Source organism: Scedosporium apiospermum (assembly GCF_000732125.1).
Source record: "Scedosporium apiospermum strain IHEM 14462 chromosome Unknown SEQ_SAPIO_0090, whole genome shotgun sequence".
Classification (NCBI taxonomy): Eukaryota; Fungi; Ascomycota; class Sordariomycetes; order Microascales; family Microascaceae; genus Scedosporium; species Scedosporium apiospermum.
The window spans coordinates 981,376-1,003,698 of NW_015971791.1; the positions used below are offsets into that span (position 1 = coordinate 981,376).

The window sequence follows — 22,323 nt, forward strand, 5'->3', positions numbered from 1 at the left end:
GCTTTATTATTTCTTTAGCTATCTATAGCCTACTTTTAAATTATATAATTACTCTACCCTAGCTTTTAGCTAGGCTGATTACTTTTATTACTTCTTCCTCTAAAGCTAATGATACTTTTAGTCTAGTTGTAGTTAGTTTGGAGTTCTTACTAAACTTCCCTACGATACTTCCTACAGTGCCTTTCAGTAGTTGCAGAACTGGCCTTCGAGTCCATTCCAAGTCCTCTCTGGCAGCACTCCTTACAGAAGTGCGGTGTCCTAAATGTGGAGGTGTCCTAAAAGGGGGTCCTCTGACTTAACCTTCGAGTTCAGATGCTCGCCAAGCGGAGCCTCGTCGCTCGGCTCTCCTATTATCTCTTCAAGTGCTGGAAATTTCTCTATCATTCCCTGCAGCGCCTTGATGGCCACTCTAAGCCTTGCGGCATCATCTGGTCTTTCCGTACTTGAGATAACGCTTCTGATATGCCCCACTAACAGCGTCCGCTCGGCTGATGGCTCTCTAATGATGCTAGAAATTCCCCGACTGATTGCCCTCTTGGCCCTCAAGTATTTCCCCCGAGCTGCGTAGATGAAGAGGGCAAGGATGACTTCGAAATAGTAAACTGGTGACGGGTCCACTTCGCAGAGTTGGGGGATCCACTTCAGCATCTGATCGTGGGCGGCTTGGGCGGCAGCAGCCTCTCTAAGCTTACTGGCCTGTTCTAGATAATAGACGATTCTGTCAGAAAGCCGGACAATCACGTCAGGAAATCCGTATCGCACAGCCACGTGTAGGGCTTTGATCGCCCCGCAGCCTAGGTTCCACGCCCTGCATGTGTTCCCCTCCTCGCTCTTCTTTTCCTTATCTTTGATAAGATTCCACATCTCCTCTGCTATGTCCGTGATGTGCGTCTTGTCGATTAGCGGGCCGCCGCCGTGGTTGATGATGTGTTGCCAGCCTTCTACGACCATTCGGGCCATTATATGCGCAGTGCGAGGGTTCTCGTCCGCTACCATGGCAACCAGGATCTCTATACACGCCGTCCCGAATCTCTCGATATTTCGCAGGCTGCCCAAGTCGACCCCAGTTGTAATATCATCCTGCAGCTCTCTCATAAACATCTCCAGTTGCTCGTAACTCACGTAACCGTTGTCGACGACGTTGCGCAAGGCGAGGGACCAGATCTTTGCTAGATTTAAGGATAACTGTGCCAGCCGTGCATCTGCCCTACGCCCTTTGATGGCGGCGGCCAGCAGCTCTACCCCCAGTTTCGCTCGAACCTTCGCCTCCACCATCTGATTTTTGCGGAAGAAGCCTCGAATTCCTCCACCCGGCAGGTCACCAGAACTTCCATCATCCGATCGCTGGCTTTTCCCGGGAAGGAAATGTGTCGGAGAGCACTCGCCCAACGCTCAGCTAGCAGCCGCACAATATCTTCATCTCCCAGCTCGATTGCCAGGGTCAGGATGGCTACTGCGCTCTTTGTAAGCACTTCCAACTTGGAGCTGGCTGTATTCGCCGCGTGAAGGGCAACGCCAGGTGTCTCGCGTTTCGCACCATGATTGCCCAGGATAAAACTGATAAATTCTGAGGCCTTTGCGGTGGACCTGACAAGCGGCATCAGCAGAAGATGGTAGAACCCGGGGTCAGAGGAGTTTCCAGACCCGCCGCCGCTTCCTTCGCTCACATCGCCGTCACCCATGTCATTTCTCGCCAACGCTACGAGCTGCTCAAACGCCATTAGCGCGAGCTGTGCTAGTAACTCGATGTCCTTGATTTTCCTTTCTCGGATCGCCTCCTTGAATGCGATGACTGTGATATTTGTGTAGTCTTCTAATACCGCTTCGTTGTTCATCATGACAGCGATCGTGAAATGGCGCAGCTGGCCCTTTAGTATCTTCGGCACCAGTGAAGACTGTCCATAATCTAGACCAGTCATCAGGACGGAGTTTTGGCGCAGTAGTTCGCACGTATTTACCTCCACGGCACCGTGGCTTCTCAACAACTGTTCCAGTTCCTTATTCTCGTTGGACTGTGCAGCTTCCAGGGCAGTACCGAATTGGCCCCCTGGCGCATTTACGTTGGCACCACTTCCCAAGAGAATCGTCACCACTTCCTCACTCTCTTTTGGGTGAGCGAACTTGTTGGCAGCGGCAGCGGCGACTTGCAAGGCAGTATCGGGACCACCCACTGTCTTGTTCGGGTCAAACCCCGCCTTGAGCAGCTTCTTCACGATTCCTGGGAGACCGTGAAACGCGGCGTCGTTGAGAGCAGTGCCATATTGATAGTTGCGCTGGTACTTCTTGAGTCGCCTGTCCTTGAGAATCTCGGCGACACATTTCTCGGATCGTCCCAATATTGCGGCTGCCAAGGGTGGCCCCAGTTTACTTACTACATTGACATTTGCGCCTTTGTCAAGCAACACGCGAACTATTTTGTCGTGGCCGCCGCAGCATGCGTCGATTAATGGTGTAACTGACTGGTTACCAATCTCCGTGTTTGCTCCTTTGTCTAGCAGAAGCTGCACAATCTCGAGGTCGCCCGATCTGACGGCGATGTGAAGGGGGCTGAGCCCGTGGGCGTCAACTACATTAACGTCGAAGCCGAGGCTCAGCAATGTCTCAACCATTTCTCGAGCTCCGGCGTCCTTCCTAGACACGGCCCAGTGCACGGCCGTCTGTTGCCGGCTATCTCTTTCACCCCGTCGCAGCAGGCCTTTCTGGGCGAAAGCACGGACAAATCCAGGGCTGCCCAGGTAGCTGACGATGTGGGTATTCTCGATGCCGTCCGGAAAGTGCCGGCGTGACCCCACTAAATGCGCCTGGAAGGACAAACGCATGTTGTCTGACCGGTCGGCGAACTTGGGAAGCAACCTTCGTATCTCTTCTTCGCCGGCATGAGACAAATGATGTGCCCAGTTAGACGAAGCATACCTGAATAGCGGCTTGCTTTTGGCCAATGCATCTAAATCCCCAGACCCAAACCATTCGACATTTGGGAAGGGCCCCCTGGAGAATTCCTGGAAGGAGAGATACGTGATGCAAATTTCGGCAATCATCCCGTGAGCATCTGGTAACCACTTATCCCTTTCCTTTACCAGGTATTCTTTTGTCGAATAGTGGGCTAATTGGACGATGTGGCCTTCGTCGATCCTCAGTAGCCCGCAGCATACCCTGTTGATCCTGTCCACGGTTGCGACGTTGCTTTCCTCAAATTGGGACATCGTTACGTCCACAGCGAGCGCCTGCCGGAGTTCCACTTCAGTTAACGGGGGTGTGGCGAAGGTAACCCACGTAAGTGCCTTCCTAGCCAATTTCTTTGGGCTTTCGGCTTGGTGGTTAATTCTCTCGAGAATTCTCTCATACGCAAGTGCCAGCGTTTCGGAGAGATCCTTGCCTTGTTGGAAATTGAGAAGCTGTTGTCGGACCTCCCACTCTGTCGACAGATCCTTCAACGCATCCCTATAAATACGAGCGAGGAGGAAGCTAGCACGCTGTCAGCTCATTACATCCGACAGGTATACGAAGATCGTCAAGGGCTCTACTTGCCACCCATCGGCTTTCCTAGTAATCTCAGCCTTGATTTCCTCCTTTAGGGCTAGATTTTTCTTAAACTTGTCTCCAAATTCAGCCATCCTACCGTCTAGGTAGTTCTGCACATCTTCGTCGCTGGCCCTAATGTCCAGCGAAAAGCACATGTATTCCCCGAAGAGCAGAGCGTCTTCTCTAACCCTAGAAGTAGCAAAGATGCACATGTCGGTCTCGGATTGTAGACTGACGATCTGCGATACGAACGCATGGCACTGAGCTGACGATCCGCACTCATCTAACGCGTCAATGACGACGAAGACTTTGTCGTACCAATTTCCTACGCGGCGAAAAACTTCAGAGAAGGTTTGTTGAGTGGACCGCGTGCCATCGCCCCGTTGGCCGTATGACTCGTATAGTTTGCGAGCAAACTGGAAAGTTTCGAGGGCTTCATCCGTATGCGGAAGGCTTAGGATTAGCTGCCCGAGAAGATTCTTGAGCAGACACTCGGGCTCGTGGTCTGATTGCTCCTGTTGGTAGTTCAAATAGAGATATGCGACGCCAACTTTCGGTCCACTTTCCTGTGGAAACCTACTATAAAGGTCCTTGATGACGGTCGCCGTGATGAAGGTTTTGCCGGCCCCAGGGATTCCGCTACAGAAAAGCGTAGCTTTTTCAGCTCCTAGCCATCCGCGATATTCTGGCGAGTCCAACAGCCATTTGCCCGTCCCATCTGATCTCCGGTTGATTGTTGATATCTGATCTACCTCGTAATTCTTGGGAGCGAGCCATTTGAACACCTCTTCACGACGTTCTCGATATCCTCTCACAGTCCTGCCGGGTAAGTCGTTACTTTAGTCTCACCACTAAAAAAGAAAAATCCGAGGTATCATTAGGCTAGGAAACACACCTTCGCTCGATCTGGAGTGCCATGTGGATATTCTTGCGGTATTGCTCTATTTCTTGGAGATGCTTCTTGGCCTTCTCTTCCGTCCGCGGCCACGTGATGATCTTGGCCATCCATTTGCGACGTTTCCCTGACGCTGAAGGGCCAGCATTGTCAATGTACGTCTCAAGGAGCGTGTCCAAACCCTCGAGCTCGCGCTTGCATGCCTCTACATCGCCATTGGGGATGGCTAGTGCTTTCTTCAGGGACTCGGACGCTGCTAATCGCTCATTGCCTAGACTTCTCATGTCATTCAGCAGGGCCTCCACCGAGGAGGCCGTATTCCGGATGGAACGGAGCAACTGTGGTGCGTTTTGAACAGAGTCTATGCGCCCTTTGATTGAGTGGCAAGATTTCGCAGACAGTTCAACAATGGCAATGATACTTGCCACGATGCCCAAAGCCTCAGCCATCGGTTAAGGCGTGTAGGGGTTGGAATTCTAGAAAATTTGGGTATTCTGCGGAACATTTTATGGTTCAGTTGCGGGGCTCCGGCACGTCGGCATCAGCTTCTTTCTTATATTCCCTATGACAGGGCGTGCACTAGCTCTTTGTGGTTGACATAGGGTATTATTTGTTGCGATTTGTTGCGACAGGGATATCTGCTGCAAGAGGATATCCGGGAGTAAGCTCGCTCATTGTGGGTTGGCGAAAACTGCCCAATGGAAGAGGGAAACCTCGAATCCGTGTGGCAATCCCATTACATATCAAGGAACATTTCCCGCAAGCGGGATGCCATTTTTGATTCGATGCATATGCAACGGGTGGCGCTGCACTAAGATATATTATTACGTGGCGGAAAGCCTGGGCTTAACGGCCGGGCTGACCTTGAGTGTGAACGAATCGTATTAACAGTTGGCAATGATAAGCAAATGATAAGGAGTATGCCCACCAGAACTAATGTCATTGGTGAGGAACAGAACAGAGCACTTTCGCCCAATCGGGCTTTCCTTTCTCCTTGGTTTTACGTCCGGGTCTATGACGTACGCCGCAACTAACCTCTGTGCCCACCACTGTTTCCTAAGACCGACCCTGTCGAGTGTCGCTGGGGACAGCCTCGTCATTAGCGCGCGTGAATTCATGCGCACTGACTATCCTCGTTGCCCAGCAGTATACATCCCGCTTTCTGTTTCGCCGAGTCCGTCTTTGTACCTCATGCCCAACAACGACGATCATGGACCGAGCCCAGACTTGCGGGAGGCCGTGCCCGCCAACCTCCCCAGGAGCCAAAGGGCGGGAACTTGGCTATATGTCATCTTGTGGATCCTCGACATTGGGTTAATTATCGCCGGTGCTATAGCTTACGGGCTCACGGAGACAGACTACGAACCGGGCCTCAAGCTGGTTTTTTCGGAGCTGGGGCTCCATGTCCAGCGCTTGGAGATCGCAATGGTTGGTGTCTCCAAGCTACCTTGAACTTATCCACTCTGTGAGGGACTACGACTCAGTTCGATACGACAGATGCGTTTGGCTTTTATTCCATTTTATTCACTTTTTTTCTTTTCTTCTTCTTTGGCTAATTGGTCTTAGGCATCGCTTGGCTGGTTCGTCGACTCTTTCCTCGTAGTCGTCCAGTCCGCCCAAGCCGATGCTGTACGCTCCGGAAGCGAGGGGAAGAGCGAGCTCTTAACCGCCGAAAGCACTCTGCTCAGAGTATTTTTCCCATGGCACGGTTTTGCCGCTTCTTTATGGGCCGTAGCTGTCGGGTTGCAGACAACATACGTTATCCGCCCGAACAAGCTTGAGGTATGCGTCGACCATCCTAGCTTCACGCCGTGTCGGTGCGTGTTCGCGAGCTGGGTCATGGCGGTGATGGTCCTGTAAGTCCCCCCCGGCTCTGGGAAGGATGGCATTCATAGGGTTTCAACAACTCAGCTTGCCCGGGAAATATCGGTTGACACTCTTGATACGCCAGAGCATCGCACGTAGGGATCTTGATTTGGGCGACCCATATCGTCTTTCGGTACCGGGTCTTACGGATTGGCGACCGCGAGCCAGTGGAGCTTCCGAATTCCTTGAACTTACCATGTCACGTCGTTTCCAATGCTCTAACGCTGCAATGCACTCCTTTAAAGGGCAGACACATCGGCGATACCGATCAGAACCACCAGGTAGTGGCAGTGTAACTATTCCGTTTTGTACCCTGTTCTATAAACGCGAATTTGATCATAGGCAAATCTTAAAGCTGTTCTCCGAATTGGTGCCAAAACTGTACTCGTATGAAACCCGGCACCGCGCGATAGGTACGAGGACATGCAAGGATGTTCAAGAACTAATTAAGTTCTGTGGTTGAAGGATTGTTTGGAGATTGTGTTCTCGACCGCGCACAAAAAGAGAAGGAGAAGAGGAAGATAATGCATTCAAAACAAGAATGAGAGAAGAGAGAACGGAGACTATTTTTACATCTCCGTCTGCCGGTCTTAACATACACATGCACAAAAACAAGAGAATCCTCGATGGTGTTGGGAATGGCCCAACGTGGTCCAACCAGGCCGATGGCTGGCTGGCGAAACTGGGATTTTGCTGGTGCACCTACGGAATCGTGATAGCGGCACAAGATAATGACTGGGAAGGCGAGTCTCAACCGATTTTAGCGGTCGGTAACCCTAACAAAAGGAAGAGGGGGAAGGACTTTCAATTTAATCCCTCCAGACCCCCCGGGATGGCTTGGGCACCTTCATTGCGCGGCCACGTTTGGCTTCCATGATCAGATCCTTGACGTTGTTAGTCGAGTTGCTGTTTTATGGCGCATTGATGCACCAAGTGGACTTGTGCGCACTTCGGCCGGTTCCATTCGATAATCCACGGGCACGGCGGCGATGTCACTGGCCGTAACAACGCTGACAGAGTCTAGGCGAGTCTCTATTCGAACGAGTCCTCATGAAAGTCAAGCGGACGACGATCGTCAACCAGATAATAGCACTAGTGGTTTAGTGGTAAAATTGGTCGTTGCCACCCGACGCGCAGCTTCGACTAGCCCCCGGTTCGATTCCGGGCTAGTGCATAAGAAGTCTTTTTGTTGCCCGTCTCATATGTTCTTTTGTATCAATTCTTCCTTTTTGTATTATTTATTTTTTTTTTTCCCTCTCTCCCCTCTCCCTCTCCCTCATTTTAGATGTCATGATCTCTTGCGATATCATTATTCAAGTCATACGACACCTCGACTCCCCCGGGCTAGAGCAGTTGTAGTTAACACTCGTTCCATCTAATGATTTCCCTCACTTCAGTAATTCCATGACCTCCTTGTGTCCCAGTTTCTCTGCCACTTCCTTCGGCGTCAAACCCGCAGGATTCTTCACATCCTTGCGTGCGCCCATCCCCAGGAGATGAGCAACGCATGCAACCTGATTGTGCGCCACAGAAACGTGCAAGGCGGTCCCCCATTTTTCGTCCTTTAGAGCGGACTGGGACAGTCTCCAGTTGTCGGGAATCCCGTTGACGTCTGCCCGGGCGGCCAGAAGAATGTCGATCTTTTTGATGTCCCCCACCTGGGCTGCGTTCAAGAGCGCACTGCTACACCTAATCTCCTCTACGGGGCTGCGTCCGAGCAACAGAGATAAAGTTTCAGAATCTCCCCAAAGAGCAGCGCACTCGAGTGGACTGTAAGAGTCGGCTTTGGCGTTGAGATTAGGGTCTGCGCCTTTTGACAAAAGGTACTTCACCAGAGGTATCTTGCTCATGCAGGCCGCCTGGCTGTTTCTGTGTCAGTACGACTGAGTTTTGGAGCTAGACCCGACAATTCACTGACGCGAGTATGTCTCCGAGGTGACTCCAGCAGTAGTTGACATCCCATCCACGCGATATCAAGAAATCAAAAGTTCTGATATTCCAGTTATTCGCCTCCGTGCTACCTTGGTTCAGAGCCACCCAAGAGTCTAGCTGGGAGCGGTTAGAAAGAGTTCGTCAGATGTGTGGTAGATGGAGAATACGGTTGAACACAAGGCACTGACCTGATCCAAACTGGTCCATGGCCGGAGGAAGCCCTCGATCAAAAAATTCGCCTGCAGCCTCGATGTTTCCCAATTTGAGAGCCGCATTCAATGCCGGTGTGAAATGAATCAGGGGATAATTGTGCTTTCCCTTGAGTGGCGATGTTGCTCCCGCATCTTCCCAGGCCTGGAAAGTCTCACGGATTCGATCGACGTCGTTTGCCTCCGCCGCCGAAACGAGCTCTGCAAGAAAGTCCCGGTTCCCGGCCGTGTTAGTCATGATGCAGGTTGTTACATTTAATTAGCGGGATGATTGTTGGGGAGAATAGGAAAGCAGAGTGCAGAACCGGGAAGACACTTGGTCCAGCTTGTAGAAATGTTGGCGATGATGTTGGGTGATTGACGAGTTGACCACGGCAGGCCGCATCACGCGGCATTGATTGCTGGCGGTGATCATCAAATCTCTGCTTATGTCACTGGCTAAGCTGACACCAACAATGAGAAGCAGAGCACAGCTTTCAGTAGAAACTGAGGGCTAAAAAGGGGTAAAAAAAAGGTGCGTCTATATTAGTTCCTCCCTAATTAGAAAAGAAAAGGGTTTTCAAGTAGAAATACCTAGAAATCAGGTAAACCTATAAGTTTATACTATCTATAGCAATATACTCCTACAATAGCTATATCTATAGTTATTGTCACGGGCTGACCTTTATGCAGGCCTAGAGCAGTAAGACACGGTAGAATTACATTGGCGGGACGGCTGCTCGCGGCCGCCCGATGGGTGATCGGAGGCACAGGAAATGATCGGTGGCGATCACTCCCGTGATTACACCGATTGTCAAGTGATCGGTTCTGATTGCTTAAGAAGGAACCCTGATCACCCTGGAGGAAAACGTCTATATCAACTATGGGTTCTACCATGTATCTAGTTTGCCTTTCAAGACTCTCCAGTAGTCAATTCAAGTATCACTACACCCCTACACTTGAATACGCACTTCTTATATAGTTATCGTGAATACTGCTTGACTGCCTCACTTATTTCATAACAGGCACCCTCGACCCTTGCACCAGCTGTATCCGCCTGATCTATCGTTGGCAGAGTGTTAGGATTGTAACAGGGGGGCTTTAACTTAAGATAAGCTCCTCTACAAAATTAAAATTAACTAGTAAGTAGTTTTCTACTTCTGCTTAAAGATATATAGATAGCTTTTTAAATAAGGCAAGGTCTTATTTATATTCCGTGGTAGCACCGGCGATTAAGACATATGTTATTTAGAATGCGGATTTTTTTTTCTTTCCTATTAAGGACCTTTTCAACCATGGTGGAACCTGCTAATATGAAATGAAACCTGTTAGGAAACACGTTCCTCCAAGCCCACGCAACAGACAACAGATGCTTGAAAAGTACATAAGAATCTGTCCGCCGTGAAGAGCCGATGACCTTAGAGGACCAAATGATGCCTCCTCGGCTCTGAGAGATTGTCAGGGGCACAGTAAGAAATGAGCGGTATGTAAGTAGTAAAAGATCATAGTTTTTAAGAAATGTGTCCTTCAGATAGTGGCGTCCGACGCCTTTTGCTTAACCCGAAACCCAACCTGCGGTAACTTACTCTTCAAGAGCAAACTACTGCAGATCACGCTGACGCTGCTGAGTGCCATGGCCAGACTAGCCCATACAGGATCCAGCCTTGTATGCTTTCCATTCACGACCACGGGGTAGAGCACCCCGGCCGCGATTGGCAAAGCCACCACGTTGTACACGAGAGCCCAAGCAAAGTTGAACTTGACTCGTCGAAAAACAGCTCGACTAAGACTCGTAAGAACTAGGAGTGTATTGAGGTTGGCATTGACAAGCACAAACTCTGCCGCCGAAATGGCAACATCAGATCCAGACCCAATGGCGATTCCCACATCCGCAACTGTCAAAGCAGGAGAATCGTTAACTCCATCGCCAACCATCGCCACAATGGCCCGAGAACGTTCTATTTGCTTGCCGAATAGCGAGTGTCGGGAGGGGCGCTTTGCCTGGCTCTTCTGGAGGTAGCTAATCTTGTCGGCCTTTTGCTCCGGAAGGACGCCTGCTATGATGTGGTCTGCGTCGATCCCCGCGAGGGCGCCGACAGCGCTTGCAGTCTTTTGGTTGTCACCGGATAGCATCCAGACCTCTTTACCCTGTCGGCGGAGCCCGGCGATGACGGACTGGGTCTCTGGTCTAAGAGGATCCGAGGTGGCAAAAATGGCAAGCATCCCCCAATGCGCGTCAGAGTTGGCAGAAACGGATCTCCCTGCTACTAAAACGACCGATTTGGCTTGGTCTTTCCAGGTGTCTAGAGTTGCCAGGGCTGCGGGCGCGATGGAAACGGCGGAATCTTCCATCAATTTTTCATTGCCAACAAGAAGCTCGACCGATGACGATGCGGATTCTAACGAAAAGGTTGCCTTCATACCCTTTCCGGGGACCTCTTCGATGCGGGATGATTTAACGCCCTGCACTCCTTGCTCATCGCAAAAAGCTACGACGGCTTTGGCAATTGGGTGGCTACTGTTGGACTCGATTTCTCTGAGGCAAGCCAGAATCGTCTTTTCTTCCCACCCATCTTGCTCTGAGCCAGCAAGGAATTCGTGGTCAGTGAGCTTCGGCTCCCCTCCTTCGGTGAGCGTACCGGTTTTGTCAAAGACGATGATATCGATCTTGCTAGCCTCCTGGAACGCTTCGCCGCCGCCCTTGGCAAGGATACCGTGCTTTGCAGCCAGTCCACCACCTACGAACAGAGCAGTAGGTGCTGCAAGGCCAATTCCACAGGGGCATGCAATGATGAAAACAGCAATCGCAAATTGCAGGGACCAGAATGGCCATCCGCCGACTGGGGCGTCAAGATAGTCCTGGGGCAGTCTCCCCGAAAGTCCGAGCCCGAGCCAAATAAGCCAAGTGGCGATGGCGATGGCAGTGACAAAGGGCACAAAGAACCCCGTGAGGATATCGGCTACCCTTTCGATGGGAGCCCGGCGGGCTTGACCCTCGCGGACGACCTTGATGATTTGATCTAGCATTGAGTTTCCCGAGGCGCCGGTGATGGTCATCGATATCGGCCCACCTTTGTTTACGGTGCCGGCGTAGATGGGATCTCCAGTGGCTTTGAGGATTGGTCTTGACTCGCCCGTCAAGCTGGCTTCCGAGAACTCTCCTTCTTTGCTAAGAATGACCCCGTCCCAGGGAGGCGATCCACCATGAACAACCTTGACCACGTCTCCGGTTTCCACCATATCGATACCAACAATTTCATATTGCTCTTCAGAATTAGGGCCGGCCGCTGAGGTCAACAGCAACGTCTCCTTCGGTCTAAGGTTTCCTAGTTCGGAAACAGCTTCGCCAGTCTTAGCTTTACTCCACGCCTCCAGGAGCCGTCCGATTAGGAGAAACATGGTAAGAAAGACGACAGAGTCGAAGTATGTCATGTTTTTCTGCATCTTGTGGTCATTGTCCAGTTGGGTAGCGGCGATGCTGAGTTCGGCAATTGAACCAAAATAGGCGATTGAGGTTCCGAACGACATGAGCATGTCCATGCTACCGAATTTGTAGAAGCGACGGAAGAAGGGCACGGGGCTGCCAGGTCTCCATAGAGAGTAAATCTCCTTAGCCATGCGGCGGTGGAATATATCGGCGGCGAAAAAGTAGACGGGGGTCGCCATGACAAGGAGGGACCACTCTGCCCGGGTGACACCGTGAAGTCGTTGCATGAGGTACCGTCGACCAGCGTTGCTCCTGGGGACGAGTGACATGTAGACAATACCGATGATGAAGGAAGGGATGGCGACAATGACGGACAGGATCACTCGGAACAAGATTCGCTGCTGGATGCGGCGATGCATCTCTCTCGCACGCTCCTCTACTGTAGGTGGATGATGGATAACTGGATGGAAAGCAGGGTCGGCGGACGAGATTGTGGCAAGGATCTGACGGATCGTAAAGTTGGGAGCGTCGGGGACGTAAGAGACGGTTGTGATGGGGTCTTTTGTTGACGACAGCTTTTCTATGGTCACTCGGTCGCCAAAGGCGTTGAGAGCTTCGCGGATCCGGGCGGGGCAATGCTCGCAGTACACTTCGTCCAGTCGAATCATCACTGTCCTTCGGGTACCTTGAACGGGGGCCCCTCCTAGTTCCCCAATTGTGTCGAGTGCCGCCTCATAGCCGAGGCTTTGGATCGTTTCAATGACTTGGTTAGAGCCATCTTTTTTTTCGATCACAACTGTGGCGCTGCTAGTAACAAGGTTGACGTCGACATCTCTCGTGAAAGGCAGAGCCTCGAGGGCAGAGGTGATGGAGCCTACGCAAGAGCTGCAAGTCATCCCCCCGAGAGCCAGAGAGAGTTTCCAGAGTGGAGTTCCTGATTGTAGCGCCGGCGAGGTCGATACTTGTTCAACCTTTTCGATGTCTGCTTCGTAGCCGCAATCTTTGATTGCCTGGATCAAGTCGGACGCGTCGTGCTCACCATCATACTCCACAACAGCACTCTGAGTGAGCAGGGATACGTCAGCGGACCTCACCCAAATTATATCGCGAAGAGCGGAAGAGATTTTGCCGACGCAAGAGCTGCAGGTCATGCCGCCAATAGTGAGTGAGGCTCTGTATGTCTTGATCGGTGCCGAGTCGATGACGACGAGAGAGTTGACTTCCTGTGTTTTGTCATCCGAGGAAGGTGCGTCCGTTCCAACAGACGGCTTGGCCTCACGGTTCTGCCGACGACATTGCTCGCAGTGCTCCGCGTGGCGTCGTCTCAGCGCATCGCGATCCGACAACGTTTGCGGATTTCCGAGGAACCAGGCTTTCGCTGATGATAACCATTTGAAGGGAAGGTCGTCGTCGGCTGTGCCGCGCGGAATATCTCTGGGCACTTCTCCGGCGGCGGGCTCCTTGAGGATTGTGTCGACTTCGTAGCCGGCTTCCGCGAGAATTTTGGCGATGGAACGAGCGCTAAGCGCAGATGGGTGTTGGAATGTAAGGGTGTGCGAAACGATTGAGGTTTCGACAGCGATGGGTTGGGGACGAAGGGAGAAGAGAAAATCATCTAGGAATGAGGCGCATGTGGGACAGTGAATGCTTGGGATTAAAAATGTGGTCTTCAAGACCGTGGTTGTTTTGTTTTTATCGGCCATGTTGGTGATTTGTGTTGTAAGAATCAGCTGCCCAGTATTGTGAATGTTGCGGGTTGAGGTTGTGACAAGTTTTGAGATCTAGAGACGCAACTGTAGAGTTTATAAAGAATTTTGAGGGTGCCGGGATACTGGTCTTCAAATAAAAGAAGTATCTAGAACGAGCAAGCAAGATTGAGAACCGGGAACGTCGCCGTGTCTGCGGACGCACAAACTGCTCGGACCCGGACCTGAATGTCCGGGTCCACGACTACCCCGGCCAGATCCGGCAGCCTCCAACCCCTGACTAGCGCGGCATTTGTGCCTACCATGCCCCAATTCAGCTCTAGCGTGCGGGAGTTGTGCGTTGCTGACGAGTGGAGTTTAATCCTACCCCATCATTGCCCACCATCGAGGACAATGAATGATTGACATTGGATCAGACCAGCCCAAGAAAAACATCAGGCTGGATTTGTAATGCTTCTGGTACTTCGTACACTGTACAACATACGCAAAAACGCTAATTAGTCAAATCCAGAGCCTGTCGACTTTTTGCGCTGTTTTTGCGAGGTCACAATTCGTAATATCCTTCGGGGCGGCTTCGCAATGGTAAATGAGGTTGTGGGGGAAATAGGCAAAGCACTGTTGATGTGAAATTTACGGAGTGTTGATGGAGCGTCGAACGATCCGAAGAATAATACGACTTCAATTTCAAAGACTTGGTCTGAACTCGACATCGTACTATCTACTATCTATGGAGATCCGAGTCTGTCAATACTCGGTCTATTGATTCTATCTGCGCCTTTCATCAGAACGCCCAGCCCAGCTTTTAAAGTAATACTATCGTACACCCTTAATGCCCTACAATGAAAGGCCCGACTCGTAAAAGCCATCACCTCCATCACCTCTAATGACACGCCTTTCCATATGTCTTTAGCCGCATGTAGTTGTAAGGAAGTGGCGAGAGGAAGTGGCGAGAGAAACCAGACAGGGACGGAAGCCGCAGCGGCAGCCCAAAACACAGGAGAGTCGAGAGCCACCATTCCGCCCGTCAAGTGATAATCCACCATGTTCTGCGCCGCCTTCATGGTAAGCATCGAGATGAGGCTCATTCCCGCGGCGGTTTTGGCGGCTGCGGGCCAAGGCAGACGGTCGCGGCCGGGCGAAGGAGGGTCGTTTCGAGGATCATCGATGTAATTAGGTCGCTAGCCATTGGGAAGAGAAAAATAGTCAGTAAGTATGCTCCAGAGGCAATTTAGAGAGATTCCTATCCGTGCCCATTCCGACTTACTTGTTAGACCCATAATGGTTCCCATACCGATATCCAGGTGAAATACCTGTAAATACCACATTGCTGAGGACTCACCCGTCGTGCACCCAACCAGACACCGAAAAGTATTGATCGCAGCGCGTCGTCATATCGCGCCCGACGTCCAGAATTGAAGTGACCAGGCTGATGCAGATGAGGTGATGGGGGCATCGAGTTTACTTTCGCTTGAGCAGTGTGTCTCTCTCCGGCGGAAGTCGGCGTTCTGGCTCGCCTTAAAGGAATCTCCTTTCGAGCTGCTGGGCAAGCTGCTAACATCGGGCTGTTTTGTCGTGAGGAGTGCAGGGTTTGAATTGACTGGAACAGGCGGTTTAATGCCATGGTAAGAGCCGAGCCGTAGTCGCTATAGACCGCGAAGTCCCCTGAATGGCACTCGGAAGGGTACTGCGACCGAGTCCGAGAATTCCTAACGTCTTGACCTTGGTGGCCATGTTTTCGTGTACTTTGTGAAAAGTAGTATATTGAAAAAGTAGTTCGATATGAAGGCTGGTGGTTAGGCAATCACTGTCTCACGCGAAACTAGCGAAGGCGGCGACAGCTTCTTGGAGTGGCTCGCGAGTTAGAGAAGGAAATTTTAGTAAGGAGATAGGTTCCGGATTCCGTTATTATACCCCGAAAATTAAAACAAACAGGTAAATAACCAGTCCATACTCTATCGCCAAGTCCGAAGGGCCGAGTCACAGTGTAGGTCCCACAAATGTGACTGACATTCACTCCTCCTAACTGGAAGCACAAAGGCCTCATTAAATGGAACTTGCAGCATAGGGCCCGAATAGCGTGGCTCGTTTTCTACGCTTTTTGTTTTAGCGGCCCGTAGCCAAGCCAGTCAGTAAATTGAAATGGAATCCCGCCGTCTATTCCCGAGAGACTGAGCAGCATAGAGTACAGTAATGGGAGATATTAAGCCTGAACGGCGTCAAGAGATGAGACTGTTTATAGAACGAGCCAAAATCTAACATCAGCATACTACATACATACACATCAATAGTGAAATAGTGAAACGGTTATGATATGTGCAACCTCTCGTAGGCCCCTTTGTTGCAAATTTCATTCAGGCAACAGCCGTCCAGAAGAAGCGCCGCGTAGGCGTGTCATATTAGCACCATTCTAGCCTACCGCTCTGCGTATACGAGAGCACCATCACGCATTACTGCAAGTTTCAAGCTCTCGAGGACTACGGTATAGCTCCCCTGTCAATACTCAAGCTCGCCGTCTAGCAGGGCTTCTGCAACAGTAGTGAACGTCCCGTACGTTAGGGTCAGGAGTCCTCAGAAATTCCCCTCATGGAATTAGTGTAAGCGCAAGCTAAAGGTTGTCAACCCTCTGTGGGCTTATTCGATGGGCATCTGTGCTCAAAAAGCAGCGAGCTGCCTCCTCGTGATTGAAGTGTATGCCCACAGGGACGACGGTCAACCCATGTCTACGCATCGTGATTTTTAGTGCGAACTGGCCGATGAAATTAGCCAAGGCCATAATATTTCGCTTTGCATTCGAATACGAAGGTGCGATGAATTCAATAGGACCAGCCAATTAACAATCGACAACTTTTAGTACCTGTGTATTCAATAGGCAATGCTCTGCTGTAGAAGCTTGATGAAACAAATGCGCATTTGTCATGCCTGCTGGCTGATTCTGCCTCAGTACGTCGTATTCTAAATCACCAGCTTTCGTTCATGCGAACTTTTTGCGTCCGATAGATCACTATTCACTAATCCATGCCTCTGAGGGGAAATTGCGATTGGGCAAATTTCCGCCGTAACTTCGCTATCGAAGGAAATGCGGAAGGGCTGATGTGTCAAAGGGCAGCTTGAGGCCTTTGTGCGTCGAGGAACATGCTTCATACCTACTAGTAAGAGACCGCCGGCCGCCGGAGAAAGGCACTTTACATTACAAAGTCACCCTGAAAGCGAATTGTGCCTGTTCGGTCCTTGCCTGGCCACGACCTCTTCCGGCACCAAGAACAGCCGGCATTACCGTAGTGGTAGACGATCCAAGTGGGCGGAGACCTGCTCTTCAAGGCGCAGGTATCTCCCCTAGTGTTGTATATAAATAGGATGCTCGCAACCTGCCTCAGATATCTATTTACAACTTACTCTCCTCATATCAACTATCCTAGCAGAGCACTTTACACCTCCTATCATCGCCTTACTTAAAAAAGGAATCATTCCAATAACTTTACTACGATTCCCTACCAATCTCTCAGATATGGTGACCTACGAGTTTGACGTCAAGATGAGTTGCAGTGGTAAGGTATCTTTATGATGCCAGAACTAGTAATATAGACAATTCAGGTTAACGGGTGTCTCGTAAAGGATGCGCTTCGACGGTTCAAAAGGCGGTTGCGAACATAAAAAACGTTCAGTCTATCGAGACATCTCTTGAGGAGCAAAAACTGACAGTTCGTGCGGCGGCGGAGGTCTCCTTCGACCAGGTGGTATCTGCAGTTCGGGAGTCGGGAAAGACTGTGAATGGCGGCCGTGTTGTTGAGAATGGTACGGTTACCGAGATCAGCGTTTAGACTCGTTGATCTTGTCTCGGACCGTGATATGCTGGCAGGAACATGTGTAATTTCAGACACTCGAGTTTGTGGGAAAGGACGGTTTGGAGCCTCCACTTTCTATGTCCTGTTGCAAGCCGCTGCTGTCTTTCTTCTCCTAGTTGCAGGTTTTACTCAATAAAGATGGCCTGCTCAGCATAAATTTATCTTCCTCTCTGATCGCTCCAGTGGCCAGTCCTCCCCGCCGACACTCATGATCTCTTCTTCGGTGGCCTTAACGCTTGGCGAACACTGGATCGTAACCCGTAGTTGTAACCATGGTGAAGGCACTGCACATAGCTTACATTATCCCGAACTGGGGTAGCTGGCTTGGGGCCATTTCTCTCTCCGCTACGAATCAAGGCGGTAAAGGAAGTGGGAGGCTGTCTCACGTATACCCAGGGTCGCATCACGCGCAGAATACAGTTAATTATTTGTAATAGCAGACAAGTATGCTTTCCAGAAACGAGAGGGTGTGTCGAAAGGAAACGGGAAGTAGTGAGGTAAGTTAAAATAGGTTCTCCAGCTCATGATCTGATGCGTTGTTCCGCCTAAGAAATGAAGTTCAGCCACTGGACGCCAAGGTTCTCATCTTGGTAAGTTTGGAAAATACTCTTCCACCATTGCAAGGCTGCTGCCTTCAAGGCCACTAGCCGATAGATCCAACAAGACCACCTCAGCGACCAAAAACCAGAGGCAATGGCAAGCAGTTTGAGACAACAGGAGGTCATAACTAAGAATCTGCACGCTATTACGCGAGCTTCGGCTGTTAGACAGACTGTTTCAAGTGTCTTGCCGTTATCCATGAAAGCACATGATTCTCGATAACCTTGGCATGCTTAGTGAGTAAGAATCGGAGGCAAGTAAATACATGTGCCGAATATCAGGGCTCTCAATATATAGAGTGCCTTTTCCTCGTCTCGCTTCTCTAGTAGCCAAGCTGCCTCGTACACCTTCCAACCAAGCCATCCCATCATCCCTAAAGACAGAGAGTTGTGCCTTAGCCCCAACACGAAACCATCCTAGACCTCCATGTGTATTAATCTTTTTAATAATATATTGGAATTGGAGAAGTAACTAGAAACGAATGCTTGTGGTAATATTGAATGAAATGGAAAACCTTGGGAATGGAAGAACTCATAATAGACATTTCATGATGGATAGACACCACCCAAATCCGGCGTTCTTTCCGCATTCCATGGAGTGTGAGACAATGTCCATCCGTCATCTTTCCGCCAGCCAATCAGCCACACAGCATTTGACGGCCCGCATCCCAATTGGGCAAAATGATCTCGACCTGACGATAGCCTGGACACATCGAAGGAAATGTTGATTCGGTGGCAGGAGGACAATAGACCATGCCTTCCCTGATGATTGAACCTCTTACAATGAAGTGGGTAGGTATAGGTCGTGGGAAGTACAGTTCTGCTCAAATGTACACTCGTCTTCTATGACACAATGGACGAGGATCAAAGGGAATTTGGGATGCAGAAGTTGATCTCTTCTACTTCTTGGTATCTGCTGTCGGCCCACCTCCTGGAAGGTCTAAGTGTTCGTCGTCCTTGTACAGTTCGCAGTGCTCTTTGGCGACTTCCCAGTCTCGGGGCTAAGTGAGCCCTTTGTGGTCGGTGTGCATGCACTTCGTACGTGGATCCCAATGTCGGTCGCTGCGTTTCTCGAATGCTACCATCAATTTATGTAACACCTAGATGTACTGTCTGTGGTCTATGCAAGGGCCGAGCTCAACTGAGATCAATGCCATCACCCTTGGACATGACAGTGGTCAGTGAGCCAACTGCAATTTTTCACCTTCGAGCATAGATCCAATTGTCATTGAATTGGCCAAGTGACTTGGCGCTTTCATGTCTTGCTGTGAGTCATCACGTGCCTTCATTATCGGGACTACCACTGGCGTGAGTTGGGAGCATTCGCAACGTCAGAGTTGCTGACGAGGAAAGGGCGGACAGTTTTATGGCTGGGTTGTTCAATGGGATCTCAGACGAAGATCGAACCAAGATACAAGTGTGGAGTAAAGTGTCCCTAAAGGATAAAGTCTCCAGTAACTTTGACAATAACCCGCCGCTGCCCTCTCAGAACACCTCAGATTCTGGAGCTGACTCGCCATGTTCGAACTCCCCATGCGGCTTCTTTCATTAATTCCGTTTCCGTTATCCAAGCAGTATATTCGTACCGCACTCCAGAGTGTTTCGTAACACCGGCTCAGAATGAACCTGAAAAGACGCAGCAAGGCTCCCTGGAAGCCCTCCGAGTCGAGGTACTTCTTCTCATCGGCCAAAACCTGACGGCGTTCGATCGCGTCTCATTGTCAGTTTCCAGCAGATATCTGGGTGGTTTCGCAAAAGGGATCTACTGAAATTTGAGGATGACATGCGCTTCAAGTTTCTCTGACGTCTATACAGACACAGTGATGAAATGTTGAAGTACAGCATCCTCTGTAATGTGTGCCGCTCATTTCACCTTTGACACCTTCCCACACAATCAAAAAGAATAAAAGGTACGAAATTTGCCTTTCCCGTCGTAGGAGTGTTCTCTCCCATCAGGTGCGAAGTTTCTTCGCCTTGGCTAGCAGAGACGGTCTCTGCTCCACCACTCTCACCACAGCTAATATGAGGTCGGTGCGACCTAGCTCTGATGCCTACTCGACTGATGTTCCCACGACCTGCGAATTACCGGAATTACCCCACCATGGAATACCGAGTACCAGGCGAAGTGTAAGGTGATATACGTAAGTTTGACTCTGCGGAATGAGATATGGATTTATGCCCGTGGTGCGACAAATGCACTCCCACCCGAGATGGGTGGATATCTACGACTTTACTATCCTCCGTGATTACGGAAATCGAGACAAATTCGAGGAGAGGGACAGTACGCAGAGTCCCTGTACGACCGTCTCCCCGATGATCTGGAGTACTTGTGGGCATGCGGACAGTGTTTTACAGCTTTCTCCTCGCGAAAGTGCCACGCGTTCTAGTGGGTATAAATATGGGAACGTCCAGCGACCAGTGGCGTTCAAGAGCCGGTCTGACCGTGGCCCAGGGAGAAACCCGCATGATCTACAAGGAGTCTCGTTTATGGATCGCAGAGGTACCTTGTGAAAGAAAGCCCCCCAAGTCGGCCCTGACAATGTTCGCCGCGCTCTTAGATCCTGGGCAATGCCACAATGATGATTAGGTGGGCACAACCGGCCTTGCAAAGGTCCTCGATGAGGAGCACCCCGGTCTAAAAAGTTGAAGTCTGGCGATCGATGGGTCAAATTTGGGCCGAAAAGCGTCCATCTCCCTATCTAGTGAAGCGTTACACGGCAAGGCTAGGTTGTTGAGCTTGGGCTTCTCGGTGTTGAAGAAGAAGATGGGAAGAACTCAGATGTCAGCACAGGACTAAGGTTTGCCCGTATTACTGGCTGAAATGTTCTTCGTCCAGGCGCATTCGGGTCCCCACGGCTTTAAAGTGGGAGACAGAGGCCACAGGGCGGATTAAATGCGACGGTAATGTCACTTGCGCCCTCTCTAACCCCGCCTTGGTAGATTCATTAATACCTCGTCCTTTTTAGCATCAATCGAACATTGCCCGGTAGTGTGCCAGAATATCAGCCTCATTCTCTCCATCCAAGCACATACAGATTCCCAAGATGAGCGACGGAGTGATCACGATAACTTCCCGGTGCCACTGCAGGGCTCAAGTATTCACTACGCAAGTCGCCGAGTCTGCTCTTCCCTTGCAATGCACGCCATGCCACTGCAACTCATGCAGGCACTCAACGGGCCAACTATACTATCCGGGAGTGGAGTGGCCGAATGCCGACGAGGACTTGTCCAGTCTCAAAAAATACCAGTTTTCGGAAACTCTCTTTAAATATTTCTGCGGTACCTGCTTCACCTTCATGTTTTTCAAACGAAATACTCCTGGAGCCAAACCCGACGTCTCCACAGGCACTCTGAACAACGATGTTCCTAACCTGGTCGAGTACGCAAACCACATCTTCGTCGGTGATACCCGAGACGGAGGGGCCTCGATGTGGCTTCGAACCAGTTGGAAAGACGGGAAACCTCTCCCACGATGGGACACTTGGCATGATGCTCGTGTTGCGGGTAGCAAGGAGCTTCCGATGGATTGGCCCGGACTACCTGACCCCTTGTCCCACTCAAAGTTGGTCGAGCCGGGTACGACACCATTTTATTGCCACTGTCGGGGCGTCAACTTCCTGGTCAGGAGTGCCAGAGACATGGATCATCGTCCCAAGGAGGATCTCCCTCCGTTCGTCGACCCCAAGACGTACAGATACCTAGCGCTCACCTGTGTCTGTGATTGGTGTCGCAGCTCAAGCGGAGTTGACGTGCCGAACTGGGCATTCGCCGACTTAGCGCACATCGAATTTCCACCTAGCGACACATCTTCAGACTCGACTGGTGCATCCCAGCCATTCCCCGCCAGTGTCTCCGAGCTCAAAGAAGCCGTGTCCTCCTCGAATAAAGACTCACGCCTTGGGACGTTGACGTTTTACCAGACCTCTCCGGACGTGCAAAGGTATTTCTGCTCTCGATGCGCCGCCACTGTGTTCTATGCGGTTGGTCGCCGTCCGCACGTGGCCGATTTTGCGGTGGGTTTGCTGGATCATCCAAGCGGAGCGAGGGCCGAAGGGCTGCTGTCATGGGATTACGGGCGAATGGTCAGTGCTACGGATACCGAGGGTGGTTGGAGGAACAAGATTGTGACGACCGCCAGGAAGGAGTGTGAGGAGTGGAGAGTAATGCGAGGATATCCCCAGGGATGGCCAAGAGTATTGGGATAATGGATAATCGACAAATTCATAAGAGCAGAGAACGAGAGGAGAACGAGAGGGAAGGAAGAAGGGGTATTAAAGACAAGAAGAGATAGGAAAAGACAATTATAAGAAAAAGAAAATCAATGGAAAAGAGAGAAAAAAAAAATA

The 22,323-nt window shown here is 50.7% G+C and overlaps 2 protein-coding genes and 2 pseudogenes across 2 annotated transcripts; 1 reads left to right on the forward strand and 3 right to left on the reverse strand.

Moving 5' to 3' along the window:
- Window positions 1-258: 258 nt before the first annotated feature.
- Window positions 259-4,866, reverse strand: SAPIO_CDS4117 (uncharacterized protein; the record flags this gene model as incomplete). The annotated part of the gene is made up of 4 exons (XM_016786751.1): window positions 259-1,275; window positions 1,323-3,473; window positions 3,525-4,341; window positions 4,418-4,866. The coding sequence occupies 4 exons, from the start codon at window positions 4,864-4,866 to the stop codon at window positions 259-261; spliced, it is 4,434 nt and encodes a 1,477-aa protein (XP_016643727.1).
- A 2,805-nt stretch (window positions 4,867-7,671) lies between these two features.
- Window positions 7,672-8,662, reverse strand: SAPIO_CDS4118 (uncharacterized protein; the record flags this gene model as incomplete). Its single annotated transcript, XM_016786752.1, has 3 exons — window positions 7,672-8,146; window positions 8,305-8,332; window positions 8,404-8,662. The coding sequence occupies 3 exons, from the start codon at window positions 8,660-8,662 to the stop codon at window positions 7,672-7,674; spliced, it is 762 nt and encodes a 253-aa protein (XP_016643728.1).
- Window positions 8,663-9,930: 1,268 nt separating this feature from the next.
- Window positions 9,931-13,533, reverse strand: SAPIO_CDS4119 (annotated as a pseudogene; the record flags this gene model as incomplete).
- A 7,740-nt stretch (window positions 13,534-21,273) lies between these two features.
- Window positions 21,274-22,182, forward strand: SAPIO_CDS4120 (annotated as a pseudogene; the record flags this gene model as incomplete).
- Window positions 22,183-22,323: the final 141 nt, after the last annotated feature.